At 40.3% G+C, this 19749-nt stretch overlaps 2 protein-coding genes across 2 annotated transcripts; one reads left to right on the top strand and one right to left on the bottom strand.

The window, feature by feature from the left end:
* Positions 5213-6948, top strand: LOC8071677. The gene is made up of 3 exons (XM_021459434.1): positions 5213-6269; positions 6369-6487; positions 6556-6948. The coding sequence occupies exons 1-3, from the start codon at positions 5213-5215 to the stop codon at positions 6946-6948; spliced, it is 1569 nt and encodes a 522-aa protein (XP_021315109.1).
* On the bottom strand, positions 12146-19176 carry LOC8071676 (ABC transporter A family member 8). Its single transcript, XM_021458888.1, has 18 exons — positions 19042-19176; positions 18393-18786; positions 17969-18051; positions 17722-17875; positions 17275-17388; positions 17046-17194; positions 16630-16788; positions 16347-16509; positions 15882-16007; positions 15709-15792; positions 15179-15543; positions 14689-14889; positions 14309-14418; positions 14104-14188; positions 13122-13250; positions 12840-12945; positions 12626-12714; positions 12146-12533 (listed from the first exon to the last, which is right to left on the bottom strand). The coding sequence occupies exons 1-18, from the start codon at positions 19099-19101 to the stop codon at positions 12240-12242; spliced, it is 2865 nt and encodes a 954-aa protein (XP_021314563.1). The 5' UTR covers positions 19102-19176; the 3' UTR covers positions 12146-12239.

The following is a 19749-nucleotide window of genomic DNA, read 5'->3' as shown; positions in this document are numbered from 1 at the left end:
CCTTCTACTAAACAAAGATGAAAACCTACCCCTTACAGAGTTTACAATTTATGGAATTTAAATAATTGTTGAAGCTCATTTTCATAAATATAAGAAATAATTGTATAAAATTTAGGAATAATTCAAGGATTTCTATGAAGTATTTATGCACAAAGATTTGAAAAAGTATTTATTTGCCATTTTATGATTTTCAACATTTTAATGTTTGAGTTTATAAAGTCTAATTCATCTGAAAAAAGAAAAGTTAAAACTGAATCAAAATTATAAACTTCAAAATGTCCTCATCATTACTCTATTATATAGATCTACTCACAAGAATTCTAAAAAGTATTTATTTTCTATTTTTTTAATTTCTACAATTTACTATGAATTTACATAAAAATTTAGCTAAAACTCTCTCTCTTGCCCTATGAACCCTAACCCTAAGCAAGAATGCTTCATGAACTCTAGATCTAGAGCACCTCCAATACAAGAATTGAACCAAAGAATCATTAAAAAAATAGCATCAAGGGCTCCAACTAACCTTTTGGAAGTTTCTCACCAAAGAAATGAGGATCAAAACCTCCCCCTTAGAAACTGGAATCGTCTGGTCCGCCTGGTCCGTGAGCTCACGGGAGTAACTGTTCTTGTTTGGAAGTGGACGGAGGGTATTTATAGCAGACTTAGCACAGGCGGCTCATAAAGAGGGCCGCCTGTGTAAATACATTAGCACAGACGGTCCTCTATACAAACCGCCTGTGTAAACAGACACATTTACACAGGCGGTTGTCGTAATTCTGCCGCCTGTGTTAATGGTATTTACACAGGCGGTTTGTATTGTAAGCCGCCTGTGTAAATGTGAAGTTTACACAAGCGGTGTAGTTAAGAAGAACGTCTGTGTAAACGTGTTTACACAGGCAGTTTTCTTGTTGGGCCCTCTGAAAATTTTTCTACTAGCGCCATGATATTGTGAACCGCCAGTGAAAAAAAAAACGTGCCAGCAAAAACGATTTTTGTACTAGTGTTACCCGTGCATGGATATGGATAAATTAGTGGATAAAATATTTTCTCGTAGTTAAGGGTATGGGCAGCCATAACCCGGTGGGTAATTACCCATTGCCACCTTTAACCACAACATGAAGATGAGGAGCTGTAAGCAGGCGGTGCACGACGGGCATGAATTCACGTCCACGGAGATCTAGGTCTGAATTACTCTTTTTTTTTCGATTCAGGTCTAAATTACTCTAATTATTAATAGCAAACCGTATTCGTAGTTAGCTTGATCGGTGGTCAAGCTTGTGGGTCCTGTGCGAGAAATCAGAGAGACCTGGTCTTCGTAGAACCTATGGGTGCACATTTTAGCCGTACTTTGTATTGATCTTTGTAGGTGCAACTGTGTGATCTGATCTGAATTTTCATGATAATACCATGATTGTGCATGTCAATTTCATCCTCATTTTCTACAACTAAAAGGTAATGTTTACGTTGATAGAATACTCAGGAAGTATCACACAATGCAAGATTGATTCACTAATATCTTTGCCCATTCAGTAATAGTATGAGCGTATGACTGAATTTTTAAGTTAAACAAATTCCAGCGCATAAACATTTGTTACAGCATTCTATATATGCATTTATCTACAGAAGGTTTACAAAGGCTCAGTATTTACACAACCTATAACATGATTTGCATTATATTGACAAGCCTTGAACTTCTAGAGTCCAGAACATATCCATGTTTACGAGCACCAATTTATGATACCTCCTTGTTGCTCCCCTTCTCTCTAAGCTTTGAGGAGATGGCAAGGTGTGGAAGAGGGTATTAATAACGAGAGATAAGCAGTGACAGTGAGGTATACAAAGAATTTAGATCTCTTCTTCAGAACGTGTATTTCTCCCCATGAGGTTATAAATAACTTGTAAAGAATAACTTTGTATGTTCTAAAACTCAAAATGGTATTTGTCACACAGAAAATCACTGCAGCCGCTGAGAACCAGGCATGATGCTGCCTGACTTGCGGTTTGAAATGTTTGTAACATCAAAAAATCCAATGGTACAACTTATTTTGCGCAAGAGAAGGATGTACAGTCTCCTTAGAGCATCTCCAAGAGTACCTAAAAAAATTCTTTCTAAAATCATTAAGTTTTCCAAGTGCTAAAAAATTATTGGAAGTAATAAAGAGGAGCTTCTCCAACAGTTTCTAAAAAGTAACTCCTAAAATATTAAAAAAAAAATAGGCCCACATCAAACTTTCCAAGCAATCTGGCATTTTTGTAGACATCAGCATCTTCTTCCTACAAACAAGCACATATATAAAAACAGAAAAGAAACAATCATGTACAAAACCAAACAAAGAGGATCGATGAGGCACGTCTGCTTGACGCAAAGGCCGATGGCAGCTCCTCCCGCAATGTTAATGAGACGAGGTTCTTGTTGACCTTCCCGGCGAGCACCATCTTGATGACCTCCATGATGAGCGCGTCAGTGACGCGGAGGCCGTCGTAGAAGTGCGGCTCGACGCTAACAAATCTCCAGGCGCCTTCCACCGTGGACGCGTCGCGTCGAAGCTGAGGCAGAGCGGCGACAGCAGGTCGAGTGACTCGCCATGGCCAGGTTGGAGATCAACGGTGCGGCTGCGCATGTCGAGGAGGCAGAGTAGATCGCCGGCGGCTCGCCGCAGGATCCAAGCATGTCAACCGATGTACCTGTAGTGACCATGCGCGCGAGGCCGAAGAAGACTCGAGAGGAGGATAGCCTACACGTGAGCTTCTTGCGCGTAACTTTACGCGCGCGGACATGTTTTTTACCAATTGCCAAAAATTAGGAGTTGGATTTAGGAGTTGTTGGAGATGTATTTTTTCAATCTTTGCTAAAAAGTAAAGGATTAGGAGAGTGTTTTGGGTACTCTTGGAGATGCTCTTACTGGGATCTATTTTCTTTTTTTTTCTCTCAAACATCTATTTTCTTTATTTATAAATCATTGTGTTATATATACCACAAAAGATTGATATTAACTCAATCTGCGATTCGTGCAATTGAACGAAAACAACTGTCTACCCAAACTAATTTCTGCTGTATATATTGGTTCCTACGTACTAATATGCAGGTTGGTTGATCAGCAGCTCTACCTCTACGTAAATTAAAACTGGGAACTCCTGAGCAATCTACAGACCAAGATATCATCCCATGAATTACTTTTTGCCTAGTGTTCAAGGGAATAAAACATACCCAACAGCAGTTTGGATCTACCAAGTGCGCTTCTTCAGGTACCTTACCAGGTACAGAGATGCATCTCAGACATCTGGAGGCACCATTCCTCCAGCCAAGCATCCCTTGCAGCATGTACCACATCCGGAATATGTAGCATGAAGTTTTTAAAAAGAAATAATTAGTTAGTAAATCACAATAATACTCAAACTAATTCAAATGTTGTGGTAAACTGATTGTTCCATAATCTATCTCACATTCTTATCAAAAAGATGGACCTGGACACGAAAGTATGATTCATATGAGGTAAATAAAGTGAAAGATAGATGTTTTTTTCAAGGTTCCGCTAGGCGCCGATTAGGCGCCGCCTAGGCGCGATTAAGCGGTAGTCGGGGGGTGACCGCCTCGACTACGGCCTTAGGCGGCGTGTAGGCGCTAGGCGGCGCGGAGGAGCGACTAGGCGCTGGTAAGCGTCGCCGAGGCGGGCGCAGACGCGATTAGGCGACGCCGAGGCGGACGAACGTCGGGAGCGCGCGGAAATTTCCGCCGCGGGCGGGCGCGCGAACGCTTCCCGCTTGCGCGCGCGTGCAGCTGGCTTCGCCCGCGCCAAAATCGCGGGAGGATAAGAGGAGCGGACGCCCTTCCCGCTCGTCATTTGGTCCTTCCCGCCGTCGCTGCTCTCGGTCTCGACTCTCCCCGACGGTCGTGCTCCTCCCGCCGGAGCTCGTCCGCGTGACCGCGACCCCGCCTGGAGCTCGTCCCCGTGACTCCACGAAGGCACGAATCTGCTACCTCGCCTGGAGCTCGTCCCTGGCCGCCGGTCTTGCTCATCCCCGCCTGGAGCTCTTCGCAGTCGCGCACATCCTCCCTACCGTCGCCGCTGTCAGGCCCCAAGGTGAGTCCCTCCCCTCCCCTGTTCGCTCTCTTGCTCTTGCTCGCTACTCCCCTCCCCTGCATGTTTGTATTGCCTGAGAGCCTGATGCCCTGTTCTATGTTCTCTGCTCTGAATGACTAGATCTGAATGTAAAATGTATGCCTATTGTGTATGTCTTCTCTGAACAGCTGAATGCATGGATGTGTATGTATTGCCTGCATGTGATGCCCTGTTTTCTTGCTGCTTGCTGCTTTATTATTCTGTGTATTGTGGCTAAATCTGAGTGAACTTGCTTATTGTTCTGTGTTTCTGTGGCTAAATCTGAGTGAACTTGCTTGTTGATCTATAGCTAGGAATAGGATGTCAACAACAGGAAGTGATGCTGCACCTACACCTGGGGCTGAGGGAGTAAATCTCCTGAAAAGAAATTCCGATGATGTGGGCTGGGAGTATGGATTTCTTGTTGATCCTAACAACAAGGACAAGGTCAAGTGCAAGTTCTGTAACAAGGAGATGAGTGGGGGGATTTATCGGTTGAAGCAGCATGTGGCCCATGATGGAAAGAATACGACGAAATGCCCAAAGTGCACAGATGAAGCTAAAGAAAAGTGTCAGAAATCACTAGAAGGTGCAAAAAGGAAGAGGGCAGAGAAGGTGGTTCGTGAGTTACAAATTAGAGAGGAAGTGAATGTATCACGTGTTGGATCAGAGTCAGAGGAGGTCACCTGTGTTGGCAGTTCAGAGCCTCATAAGTTAGGGCCCATTGACAAATGGACAAAGGCTATTGATCCTAAAGCAACTAAAAGTGAGTCTTTGCAGCAACAGAGATTGAACAAGGAATTGTGGAAAGAAAGAACACATGAGGTGCACAAATTTATTGCAAGATGGGTGTATACACATGGTAATTCACTAATCTATGATTCTGTACTTACATTTCAGAATGTTTGAGTACTAATTATTCTATACTTTGGCTGTTGGCAGGAATTTCATTCAATTCATGTGACAATGATGAGTTCAAGCAGATGTGTGAAGCCATTGGCCAGTTTGGACCTGGACTTGAACCTCCTACTCAGGATTCTTTACGAGAGAAATTGCTGGAAGAAGAGTATGCAAGAACCAAGAGCTTACTGCAAGAACGTGAAGCCGAGAAGATGAAGAATGGGTGCTCCATTATGACTGATGCCTGGACAGATAGGAAGAGGAGAAGCATAATGAACCTGTGCACAAATTCTGCTGATGGAACAAGCTTTATCAGCTCAAAAGAGATGTCAGATGTGTCACACACAAGTGAGGTAATATTTGAACTAGTGGACAAAGCAATAGAAGACATTGGTCCAGAAAATGTTGTGCAAGTAGTAACAGATAATGCCTCTAACAACATGGGAGCAAAGAAGCTATTGTTTGAGAAGAGACCAAATATATTTTGGACCTCATGTGCAACTCACACAATTAATCTGATGCTCCAAGGAATTGGCAATCTTGCTCGGTTCAAGAAGGTAATTGAGCAAGCAAAGGCATTCACCATATTTGTGTATGGGCACACTAGAACATTGGAATGCATGAGACACTTCACTGAGGGAAAAGAAATAGTAAGGCCAGGAGTGACTAGGTTTGCTTCAACCTTTCTCACTTTGAGTAGCATACTAGAGAAGAAGGATCAGCTAAGAAAGATGGTGGTTCATAGTAGGTGGGACTCACTGAGAGATGTGAAATCGAAGAAAGGAAAAGATGCCACAGCAATTATATTGAATCCTACCTTCTGGAAGGATGTGAAGCAAACAGTGAGTGTTTTTGAGCCATTGTTTAGAGTTCTCCGTTTGGTTGATGGGGATGTAAAACCATCCATGGGTTTCATTTATGGAGAAATACTAAAGGCCAAGAGAGAGGTGAAGGAGGCCTTAGGAAATATTGAGTCTCGGTTCAAGGAGGTAATTGCTGTTGTTGACAAGAAGATGAAGGGGAGACTTGATTCACCATTGCATTTGACAGCTTATTTGCTAAATCCACACTATAGCTATGCTAATCCATCAATCTTTGATGAGCCCACAATAACAGAAGGATTCATTAGTTGTGTGGAGACCTTTTATTATCATGATGAGGATAAGCAAGATCAGGCTGCTCATGTTGAACTAAGAAAGTTTCAGAATAGGGAAGGACCATTTAACAAGAAGCTTGCAAGGACTTTCCAAAATTTTGATTACAATCCAGGTTTTATTTATGGTGATCTCAGCCATCTCAATGTTTGTTGTTTTCAGCCCAAAAGTTATTGTAGCTACTAACTAAAATTTTTGTTTTCATTCATTGCAGCATCATGGTGGCGCCTGTATGGAACTGAAGTACCAGCCTTACAAAAGATGGCAACAAGGATCCTTTCTTTAACATCAAGTGCATCTGGCTGTGAAAGAAACTGGAGCGGTTTTGAAGCGGTAAGTAGCTAAGCATTTCAGGAGTTTTTCAATTAAATTGCAGACCTTAACTTGTTCTTGTTTTATAGATACACACTAAGAGGAGAAATAGGCTTACTACAACACGTCTCAACAAATTAGTCTACATTCAATTCAACTCCAAGCTGCTTAATAGGAGAGAAAAAATCAAGTCAAAAAAGATCAATGATGTTCTTTTGTCTAATGAAACAACTGAAGTTCAAGGATTTCTGCATGAGAATGGAGATGATTGTGCATTAGTGGTCTATAGAGATGAGGAGGAGGAAGAAGAGATGGAAGGTACTGGAATTCCTTGGTCTGTTCTTGGAGATGCAGTGGGAGCAGAAGAACAACTTCAGCTGCGTAGGAGTGCTAGAGTGAGAGAGCTTTATGAAGGAGAAGAGTTTGAATCTGACAAGGAAGAGTTTGATGAGGATGAGGATGACTATTTGGAGCCCTATTGAAGAAGGAAGATTGAATGGTCCTGGGCCTTTTCTCATGTCATGGCTTATCTTTTGTGGTGCATTCATGCATTTATGTGTGTGTTAAACTTGTGAACTGCTGCTGTTGTGTGCCTGTGTGACTGTTTTTCTTCTTTCTGAGAACTATGTGTTGTTTGAACAAGACCTTTATTTATCAATTGTGTTGTGCACTTGTCTGTGATTTAAAATTTGCAATTACTAGTTGTTGCTGGTCTGCTAGTCTGCTACGGTTTGTTCATTGAATGGATGGAGGATGGCTGGTGATCAGATAAGTAACAACTTCCTATTTTCTATTTATTTGATGAACTACTTGTTGTCTATTGAGTTTTGCAAGCTGTCAATCCTTGTTGTAGGACTAAGAACAACCTGTCTACTGATTATTGAACCTAAGCCACAAAGGTATGTCTACTACCCTCTCTTCTATATACATTCAGCAAGTATATACCAGTATATAACTTATTTATTCAGCAATTTCTGCTGTATATATATATTAGTATATATATATATTATTAAGTAAATTGGCAAAACGCCTAGCAAATCGCCTAGAAAGGCCTAGGCTGGATTAGGCGCGCCTAGTCCCTAGTCGGACGGTCATCGCCTAGATAGCGCCTAGCGCCTAGCTGAACTTTGGTTTTTTTGTTCTTCCACATTTACCCTTCACTGAAGTTCTGTTTTCCCTGGAAGCCACATTACCAGCTCTTCCAGAAAAGAAAAACTGAGAACACAAATGAATCAACGATCATGCTTTTCCTTAATGATGAAAAAGGGAATGGATAGTTCCTTAATGATGAAAAAGGGAATGGATAGCAGACGGCTACTATAATATTTCCAGTACTGCAACTGACTTTAGTGACCAGTTTGGCAGCCCCTGCACCAAAGGTGGCTGGAATTCTTTGCAGACAAGACAATCAGCAATGCAATGCAGCGATATGGGTGCAGCTGACTGAAGTGGTACTTTTCATTGTTATCAACTACTGTATTCAACTGTAATTGATTTTGAAAAAGATCGATGAACATACAGAAAGCTAAATGTACATAGCTACAAATCCTTAAGAATAAATTTATTGGGGGAACAAGAAACATTATGGAAAAAATGCAGATCATGTGCAGACCACAACAACCTTTATGTGGTCTGTGGGTAATAGAGGCAACTTCTAGGTACAACAAAATTTGTCTGGCATTAATAAACAAAGTATTGACCAAAAAAAAGAGCTCAGTGTGCTAATGTCTAGCACACGCCACCACGGGAGATACAACCGCGCCCTATTTTGCTGGGCGCTTATTTTTATTAAATATTCCTTTTTTTTACGGCTGTGCATCTCAACTCTCGGAGTGAGAGGAGAAGATCTTTTCACTGCATATTTTGTTCGTCCGTGCCCGCACACAAATATCGTTGTGGTGCAATGGTCACGGACTGGGGCTCGGTGGCCTCTTTTTTTTGTGTGCCCTGAGGCATCTTTCGCAGTTGACAGCCGTGTATCTGTCCGTGGAGGCAATAGAGCGGCCCGGATTTCGCTTAATGAACTCGTCTGTTTCTAATTAATTCGCCTGTATGGTACTAATCAAACGTAGGCGGAACCAGCAACTTAGGTTAGGGTTTGGGAGCTCGGTTTCGCACAGCATGGAAGGGAAGATAAGGAGTGGAAATACCTGGTGCTCGTCGCCGGCGAAGAGACCGACGAGGGCCTCGGCAACTGGCATAGGGCGGGGGCGGCGGCGGCAGCGGACGGCGCTGAGAGAGAGAGGCGCACGACGTGAAGGGTTTTTCTTTTCTTTTCTTTCTTTTTTTTTTTTGAAACGCGCACGCGTCGTAAAGTGGAAGGATGCGGCGTGCGGCTGTAGCCCAGTTCGGGCGCACGGGCCTTCTGGGCCGTTCGTCGCGAATTTCTGTTGCAATTTACTACTAGTTTTTTTTCGTATTTCTTTCTTTTCTAAGTTATTTTATTATTTATTATTCTTCTTGATTTTATATTTGTCCTCCCCACAGGCAGTGGCGGAGCCAGAAACAAAGCATAGAGGAGGCCAATTTACCAATTAAACCCATAAGTACATAGATAGTGGAGAAATTAGTCTTACTAGTTACTACTTATATAATCAGGCCACACTAAACAAAATACAGTTGACTGTGTGGTCTTTTTTTTTCCACGAAGACCATCACATATATATACACATCCCAAAATACATGTAACATATAGATAGAACTATCGCTTGTCAAAAAGTCCACTCTCTTTTTCTTTAAATCTTGAAATCAGAAATTATATCTTTGTAACTGTAGGCTATTGCAATTTCATACTAGCATGCTGTCATCTTCCATTGAGTTGCAAAGAAAAATCACTCAATTTGGGGATTACTGGTTTAGGGCTAACCACCTAAAATTCTCTAAAAAAATAACAGAAGATCTCAACTGAGTACAAAATTGCACTCAATCAGCCACTTATATAGTATATATATTAATATATATTCTATCTATTTTAATCTAGAAGCAAAGAAAAAAGAAAAAAAAATCGCACAGGCACAGAGGAGAAGGCACATGTCGTCTAGGACTTCAGGCCCCCGGTCGCCGGTCGCCGGCTCGTCAATCACCACTAAAGGCCAGTGTTTGAGGTGTTGACTTGATTCGCAGATTTGCCTCAGCACCACCGGCCGCTCGTGCCTCGCCCTCGCTGAGTCGTCGAGACGTGGACACAACAAGTTATGCGTGTGTTATACGATTTGGGCTAAACATCATATGGACTTCTTCAGAAAAACGTGGAGGCAAGGGGGGCCAGGGCCCAGCATGGCCCAAACGTAGCTCCGCCAGTGCCCACAGGAGAGTAGAGTAGGCTAGTGGAACATTATAAACTAGCAATATATAACTTGTTGCGTGATTATCTCTATGCACCTTTGGTCTAGTTTATAAGATGTAGGCTTTGTTTAGTACAGCTCAACTCCACTAGTAAAGCTATTTTTTAGAAAATAGCTTCATGAACAACTTTTTAGATGAAGCTAAACTATTTTGTAAAAAATGTTTGGTAAAATTAAAATAGCTTCACCAACTACTTCATGCATAGTTGAGAGAGAGAAATGAGGAAGAGAGCTGTAATAAGCTACTTTTTTTAACTTCATCCCAACTCATGTCTTTGTGAGAGGATAGGAAAAACAACTTTACCCATGAAGCTGTTTTGGAAATAAGTGTTTGGCAAAAAAAAATAACTCACAACAAATCATGAAACGAGCTGTACCAAACAGGCCCGTAGTTTGATATCGTAGTCTCTAAAATTTCACTTTACTTATTTTATTTATGTTATGTTATATTATTTATATATTATCAACTTATGATTATTGATAATGAATTTGCTTATAAATCTAAAAATATCAAAATTGTATTATAAAGTTAATAGTATTAGCCTAATTATTAGTCAAAAATCTCAAAGCTTGAATCATGATATGCATGCACACCTTATAAACTAGATCGGAAGAAAGTATAATGAGTGCAAGATACTAAAGTAATAAGGATTAATCATGTATGAACAATTGGTTGGAGAATAGCTAACCTTAAATATAATTATTGTGTGTATATACTAGACTATCTCCAACAACAATACCCAAAATACAAGACTCATTCAACATTTCGGTAGCGTTACATGCAAAAGGTTCAATACCCATTCGACATCTTCTGCAACAATAAGATCTAAAAAAGAATCTTTTCTGCAAATAGGTTTTTGAGAGAGAGAATAATCATATTTGGGTTGTACATCTTTCCAACAAGAACCTATATGGGCCCATATCCAAAATGGGTTGCGGAAACCTAAAATCAGTGTTCAACAGAGTACCTATACAGAAGATCTATTTTAGGTTGTCCGAGAGACACAATTCAAATATGAGTATTCTCTCTCTTGGAAACCCATTTGAAGAAAGGATTCTCTTTGAGGTCTTGTTGTTGGAGAATATGTTGAATGGGTATTGAACATTTTGTGGGTTAGCACTACCCAAACATTGAATAGGTATTTTGGGTATTGTTGTTAGAGATAGTCTCAGACAACCCAAAATAGATCTTCCGTATAAGTGCTCTAATGGAAGCTGATTTTAGTTCTCTTGTTATCTATTTTGGGTTTGGGTGCTCATATGAGTCACTTGTTGAAGACAGTCTATAAGGTAAAAAAAGGTGAAAAATGAGCCACATGTTTGTGACGCACACATGAACTCGGACAGGCCATAGCATTTGTTGGCCAACTACAAAGGTCCTAGGGCGCTAGATTAATGGGGATGTCTAGCCAACAACATTCAGCTTTTTCTATTAACTGAATTTTTCGCATGTACTTACACTGTCTTATCGGCGGGCAGCGGGCTTGGCAAGGGTGGTGCCTCGGCGGATCAAGCGGCTCAGAAAGAATCTAGTTGATTGGAAGCTCTAAATCAACCAGCTGACCATTAGCATTTCTGTTTCACAAAGGGCGTTAGCCCTTGAGCAGAAGAGAATGTAATGCTTGTTAGTGTTCTGGTTTCAACTCGTCGTGGCCCATGTGTCATGTTTTTTTAGAATTAATCCCATGTGGGTTATTTAAATAGTTTCACGGCAATTTCTAATCCATGTCACTTTAACATAGTACCTTCAAGTAAACCATTTTACATGAAGCGAAAAGAAAAGTGTAAGAGAAGTGTTATGTATATGCTACCCTGATTTATTATGTGAGATATAAGTAGTTCTACAACACTAATGGGTCCTTTTGGAATTTGAATGCGCGTTGGGGTTTTAAGTTCACACTAGCTCTCGTCAGATTGTCTTGCCAATTGCGCTTTTAATGAGACTTCCCTTATGACGTGTTGTGCAAAGTAGGGTTTTGGGATTTAGTCTAAAATGATTAAATTTTGGTGAAATTCTGTAAGACCTGAAACAACATCGTATCGATAATTTTTTTTTGGCTCAATTCAAATTTTTAGGCTAGTCAAGTCTAGAGTTCAAATAAACCCACAAGTTCTTGCTTGTTATAAAAAGTTTAATCCATTCGGTTCTTCTTCGTGTCTTTTCATCAAATTTTGATTAAAAAAAATCAGCTAAATATTAGCTAAATTTGAACAGTGTTGTATAGATATTAGTCTCTCTGTTTTAAACTGTAAGTTATTATGGCTTTTCTAGATACATCGTTTTTATCATGTATCTAGAAAAGCTAAAGCGAGTTACAATGTAGAATAGAAAGAATAGTACAAGATACGGTTAATATTACCACAGGATACGTACAGTCGATCGAATGTATCCAATCTAAAGAAGTCCAAATACCACCTCTATCTACAGCCTACACGGAGGATACATCACTCTCGCTGGCAACTTTGATGAAGGTATCTTCCAGCGTTGCATCAGATAGGCCCCAGGCAGCGATGTTCAGCCAGCTCTTGGCATGCTCCATGGCCTGAAACACCTCACTAATCCTCAGCCCCTGCTTCGCCATCTCAAACTTCTGTGTCCCCGAGATGCGGTACACTCTGTTCGCCGCGGGGCAGAGGGACCGGACGAGCTGCTCCACCGCCTCCTCTTCTCCTGCTGCAGTTGTTATGGTGAGCACATATGTGCCTCCATACTTGGCTTTCAGCTGGAAAAAGGCCATGAAGTGGTGGACATCTTTCAGCAAGCTAATAGATCAGTAGTAGTTCAGTACAGACTTGTGACGTGGGTAAAGCCTACCTCTTTGGAGTTCCCAATGCACTGCAGACTCCCGTTTACCATGATTCCTATCCTGTCGCATAGAGCTTCAGCCTCTTCCATCGAATGCGCTGAAAGTTGAAGGCACAATTATATATATGTTGTCAAGTTCAAGATGGCAGCTGACAGAAAAATACTGTTGTTAGGGGAAACTGAGAATGGAGTGGTTTCTGAATATACAGGTGGAATATAGTACTTGTGAGAATTATAGCCCTGTTCTCTTTGGCAGACATCACAGCATTCCACAGTGCTCTCCTTGACGCTGGGTCCAGTCCGGAACTTGGTTCGTCCATGTAAACAACCTACAAAATGCTCCAAAGTCCAAACACATATAGCCTTTTACATGGGCGAACTGTACAAGAAATACACATCACAGCATTCCACATTGATTTGCCGCAAACACAACTCTTTCTATTAATTGTACAATAAATGCACTCTATTTCCATTTTCCAGAATTATGGTCAGGTATAGCAAGCACCTTAGGATCACCAATTAGAGATATAGCAACACTGAGACGACGCTTCATGCCACCACTGTATTTTGCCACACGCTTATCAGCAATACCATCATCAAATAGCCTTACACTTTTCAGAGAATGTTCCACAGCCTGGAGGAGAGACTTTGATTTAATTGACACACAACACATAATGGTCAATGTGATTGATGTTATTGAAACAAGAATACTGTACAAAATAAGATAGGTCTTTTAAAGGTCCAGGGTGATTTGTGCAATGTTTTTTTTTTCTCAAAAAAGATTTTCTGCAATGTGGGAGTTTCAAAATAAGAGATAGCTCACAAACTAGATTATGGGAAAAGTACTTGGATAGGCTTTACACACCTAAAAGAGATTTTCTCTAGCATGTATAATATTTTTTATTACCCACTTGCTAATGTTGAGAATGTATTGAATTCAATGCCTCTTAATATTTCTTTTCGAAGAAATTTAACTGGTGACGAAATATTGACTGGCATAATCTAGTATCTAGAATAACCATTACTCAACTTTTTGACGAGAGGGATGTTTTTAACTGGGACCTACTATTAGACATGTATAGTATAGTCCTGTATATGTGGACTAGACTATACATGTCTAATACCTACATAATCATGGTCAATTTTTAGTATGTCGATCTACCAATTTCTGATAAATCGCAGTGGTACCTTTTACCAACAAATTCATTTGAAAATATCTTCTTTTGATACTTTTAGTGACGTGTAATTTTAACATGATAACTTAGCCAGTATGTTAAAACAATTTGAAACATTGTTCATATAGCTATTGCCTACTGGTGCGGGTCAGCAAAAAAGTAAATATGCAGGTCACATACAACTTTAAACGAGATAGTGCATGGGGATAATTGGACAGTGCATCAACTTAGGGTGGCAAATGGAACTTATCAGCTTCATGGAAAGAGTTCCAAAAATAAACAATTAAAAATTAAATTGTAGCCAGACATTACCATATCTAATGCTCCACCCCTCAAATTCTTAAGTCTGCCATAAAACATCAAATGCTCTCGACCTGTCAGTGTTTCCCATAGCAAGCTGCATGGAGATTATCAATGAAAAAGGTTAGCGATCAATTTTGCAAGAAACTTGGTTTGCAATTATATGAATCGTTTTTTTCTAACAGAGAATTTGTGAGAGACAGGAAGTTAACATTACTCAAATTGTGGACAAACACCAATTCCTGTATAGATTTTGTTCATGTCCAATCTTATGTCCATTCCATCAATATAAGCCGTGCCAGATGTAGGTTTAGTAAATCCTGTCAGCTGTTGTCAGGTTAAGAGTTAATCAAATTTGATAGTGTGATGTAGCAATGAGAAATAAATTATATATGCTAATCGATGAACTATGGAACAATAGCTAGTCTTCTGGAATAAAGAGGGAATCAGGAACTTCTAAACATGATGTTTTATGATTTAAACAAATGTGTATAGCAACACTCCTAAATTGGTGACATTTCCTAGGAAAGAGAAACTACAGTGTTGAAACACTCCTAAATTGGTGACATTTATGCATCTAAGACTGTTTGTATTTACCATGCTAATGAGAGAGGTTTTTCCAGCACCATTTGGACCAAGAATTCCAAAACACTGCCCACGTTGCATAGAAAGTGATAACCCTGTGACAGCAGTTTTCTCTGCATTTCCATCTTTGCCATGATACACTTTCTTAAGATTGTCGCATATTACTGAATAACTGCTATCCGATTCTTGTAAGAGTTGTTCAACTATTTCTCTCTGAAAACGAAAAAAAGGGGAAAGCAATATTATTGTGCCAAGAATTTGGTAAAACAACATTCATTGCGGAGTAACTCCAAATAATGTTCTTATCTCAACTTGCTGTGTCACACTATCTGCAACATCCAAGTTTGGTGGGATGGGTTGAGGTTGGGTCGATATAGTGTGCAGAATATCAAGTTAGCACACGGTCTACTTTATTCTATTATTCAGATTTAATCAAGCAGAACATAAAAGTGTACAAAAATAGAACTGTATAAGAATGGTGATAGATAATATGGAAGTACACCTCTCTCAAAGCATCAGTCCTGTCTGCTTCAGCTGAGGATACGAATTCTTGAAGCTGAATAGTCTGCATCTGACAAGTGTGAGAGCTCCAATCTGTGCTTGAGTGACAAGCTGATGCTATTTTTCTAATTCTGTTTCGCAGGGTACAAAATTCGTCCAAAAAGAATGTTAACAAAAGGAATGTGGCCCACTCGACTGCCATTATGATGAGAATGTCTGTCATTCCATTCTTGTGATCACTCAAGTCTTCCCAGTGTATTCCAGAAAAGTCTGTACGATACAAAGGTGATGGAGGTGGAGAGAACTCGTAGATTATGCAGTAGAAAGAAAATGGTGGGAAGAACTCCATAAGTGTTGTCCAGCTTCCTGAAGTAAAGAAGAAATTATATTTTTTTTGAGGAAACAGGAGGGGTTTCACCCCCTACTGGAATTTATTGAAATTATATTTTTTTCTTAGAAGTAATAGTAGGGGGGTATAAGATATATCACAACAGAATTAGCCATAATATAGGAAGTAGTTTGGGCACAGACTTGACATGGACATATCTTCAAAAATAGGCCTGAATAAATATTCTCCTAAATAGGCAGACCCAATTGTGAAGAGATATCCTGTCACTGCATGAAACAGTTACATGTAATGAAAGTTGAAATTTGCTGGAACCATTTGAAGAAACAAAAATGCAAACACTGGAGTAGAAGCATACCACTAGCAGTTCCGACTTTTGAAAAGTATGTTGCCATAAGAAAAGCAAACGAAATTTGCAAGTTTATGTAGGTGAAGTAAATCACAAATTGTACCCTGTAGTCACTCAATATAAATAACTTTATGCCTGGCAACAGAAAGACAAGTATTATTTCCAAAGCAAAGTAATTCACATTATTTGAAATGCACAAGTGGTCCCTAATGCATGCTCAACATATTCGAAATAATTCTCGACCATTTCGAAAGCAGATATTATTACAAGAAAACAAAAAAAACTAAAACTAGTGTGCTATTAACCATTTGTACAACCCTAACCATTCTCTGTATAGTGTTTGTCAGGGCTTTTCTCCTCTTTAATATAACAAGCAGCTCTCCTGCCGGTTCGTTTAAAAATAACTAACAATTCTAAAATGTACCCTTTTATTTGAATATTAACGGAGTGCATCTTGTCAAATTGTGAAATTACCAAAAAGAGAGCCAAAAAACACCAAGAAGAGCATATACAGTAGCGATAGAAGAAGAAAATAACAGTATGATATAATCCAATATGCCATATCTCCTAGGCCATGCATCTTCATTATAGTTCTTAGCTTATGTTCCTTCTCATAGACTAAATTGCTCAGGATGACCTGCAATAGTAGCAAGTATACATCTGATTATGAAAGTTAATTAATGTCTATATATATCAGGAAAGAAAAGAAGTTCCAATCTAATACATGCTGTTCAGTCTACGGTAAAGGGGACCATACAGGGAAAAGGAGCATTATCATCCATACGAAAACCAATTTTCCCACTAAGAAAGATATATCAATAGGCAATTCTTGTTGAGCAACTCTAGGCATGTCTTTAATAAACTCAAACTGCATCTTAGTACCATTGCCCCTCAATTGAAGGTATGCATTTGAGACCTGCATAGGAGCACCATAAAATAAGTAAAACAATGCGTGAATAATTTTTTCAACTCGAAGGCATTTAGTAGCACAAGATTTTGACTTCCAAAGAACATTCAAAATGTAATAGTTTTTTTAAAGAGGGGTGTGGTCACAGATAGCAGAATCTATAAAATAGAAAGCAAGGAAGTTTAAACTAGTACATCCTAGTTCCTTATGAAATTTATATAATGGTGAGCTGAGTGGTGGGTGGGTGGGTCGAAAGAAATAATTACCAGATTCAGTAACCGTGGAACTCGAAGCAAGATTGGTGAAAATGAAAGTGAAGATAACGACAATGACAATTGAGTAGCACCCTTGTATGTTGAGTTGTATGAGACAATCAAATTAAACTTGTTGAGGTTTGAGCTTGTGAGGTCATATGCTGTAAACAGAACAATATTAATTGATTAGAGTTATCAATTAGGCGGAAAAGGAAATGGTCAAGGAGAAGAATGGTAAAACCTGAAGCAATTTGATTAGCTTGCTTATCCTCTTTGTAATAAACTCTGTACGATTCACTGTTAATGACAGATGAATCCTCTCGCCAAAGAAATAATCCTTTAATACATCCCGCATCTGATTCAGGCCAGTTTTTCAGATAAGAATAGCTGATAAGGTTCATCTTATTTCATAATGACTTAGTCTAGTCATATTTCAGAAAAGGTACTCTGTCTGATAATGTCTCAACCAAATCGTCGAGTATTTGTGGGAAAAAATATCTGGTAAATCCCATTCTAAAAATAGTAATAATAATGCACTAAATTTTACTCCTAGACACCTATTTTCCTTTTCTTTTCTTTTTGTAAATTAGTTTTATTTTCCTTAAAAAATCAGAAAGAATTATGCAACTCTGTAAAATACTAAATCATCTTCTCTACATAGCTCCTGGCCAGCCATTAATAATCTCACCTTTGGTGAAATTGCTGCGACCTTCTTGGACCGGAAAAGAAAGTGTTGCGTTCGGAGTGCAGTTGCTCTGAAGGAAAAAAATGTGGTTCCGGTGGTCAAAATCGGAACCAAGTTCCTCAGCACCATTAGAGATAAAGTGCATTGCATCTGTACCCTGAAAATGTTTCGCAGGAACAGGAAGTTAAACCAATGGCTCAATTCAACAAGCGAGCATCACACAAAGCTCAATTCAGGGAACCAAACCAACCAGTGCGAAATCGGCAATTGTGGAGATGTCAGCTGCAGACTTCAACTCATCATCATGCTTGGGTAGCATGTTACTCATCACCCCTGCAAGAACCAGAAATCATGAAACTCCATCCATTCCAAACCTGCAACAGCATTTATTTTTTCTGCAAAAAAATCAAGGCCTTGTTTAGATTCAAAAACTTTTTGAATTTGACTACTGTAGCACTTCCGTTTGTATTTGGTAATTAATGTCCAATCATAGACTAACTAGGCTCAAAGATTCATCTCATAACAAACTGTGTAATTAGTTATTTTTTTATCTATATTTAATGCTTTATATATTTTATATATGTACACAAGATTCGATGTGACTAAGAATCTTAAAAAGTTTTTGAATTTTGGGTACAAGTACAACTAAACAAGCCCAAGATGTGCGAGCATACTTTCTGCAAACGACCGGTTGGTACCAGTGACAAGGAACGTCGCCGCGGGGGGTTCCGCTTTCGCCCTTGTGATCGAATCGGCCGCCGTGAGATTGGTCGACGCAGCCGAGGAACCGAAATCATCCAAGTCGTCCGGTGCCGGCGGCAGCTGCAGCACCGGCGGCCATTTCGGCGCGATCGGCAGGGGGCATTGGGTTGGGCAGACGAGCCCTCCGACCGTGTCCGTGCTGGAGGTGTTCGTGCTAGTGGCGCAGTAGCCGCAGTCGGTCCGGGGCGCCCTGTGCGCCGACGAAGTGAAGTAAGCTATCGCCACGATCAACTGCACCCCTCCGAGCAGCACGCAGATGAGGAGTGGGAAGCAGATGAGGCAGCAATTCGACCTGTGGTTGCGTCTCTGCAGATTCAGAGTGTAGGCACAACATGTCAGGATTCATCAGCGAAAAGCAATAGATTTGCTTGCAGCGAGGCGAAATGAGAATTTGGGGGTTTTTCGTATGCGCTCCGGCAAGAAGAAGATCGAATCTTGGGACCAAAACAGAAGAGCGGCATTCTTCAGTTCCTCGGAATTCACAGGCAGAGGCAAAGGAAACCTCAAAGAAAAAATTTCCTACAAAAACGAAAGAGTGATCAGGAGATGAGGACGCGTAACCTGGATCACGAGATTCTTCCTGAAGAGTGCATTGGTCTGCGCGAGGTAGTTGGCACCCATCGCCTCGCCGCTCGGCCGGCTCCTCCCCTTGGAGAGAAGTGGAGAGCTCGAGGAGAGGAGAAGAGAAGAGAAGAGAAGAGAAGAGAAGAGAGAAGACTCTGCTGCTGCGCTTGCAAGTGTAGTGGCAGTTCCAATTGGACACTGGGAGCGGGCATGCCAAGGCACCAGGAGTACAGCACTGTCAGAGCAAAAGCCGTGGCCTTCGACGTGCAAAAGACGGTTTTGCCCCTACAATCTTCTACTCTGAGCATCCTTCCTTTGCTCCAAAGAAAGGGTCAATTTCGGGAAACCGCAGCGGGATGACACAGTGTCCAGCAAGGATGTGGTAGCATTTATAAGGGCATCCTCCTTCTCTAATAACGATAACTTTTAACATTAGCTTTTAATATGGATAGTCTCATATGATACTCTCACATAACGTTGAAATATATGAAAGAACTTAACTCTTGATCAAGAACTAGCTTTTTTCTATCTTCTATTAAAAATATGAAAAAGAATATTTAAAGCTAGCTTAAGAGTTAATTGTTGGAGCTGCCCGGAGGTGGGTGGATTTGGCCGGCTATTGTGCATGTCAGAATTAGGTCTGGTTTACTTCCAAACCAAAACGTAAAATTTTTCAAGATTCTCCGTCACATCGAATCTTTAGAC

Source organism: Sorghum bicolor, chromosome 4 (assembly GCF_000003195.3).
Source record: "Sorghum bicolor cultivar BTx623 chromosome 4, Sorghum_bicolor_NCBIv3, whole genome shotgun sequence".
In the NCBI taxonomy this organism is placed as follows: domain Eukaryota; kingdom Viridiplantae; phylum Streptophyta; class Magnoliopsida; order Poales; family Poaceae; genus Sorghum; species Sorghum bicolor.
This window is presented reverse-complemented; position numbering and strand designations above follow the sequence as displayed.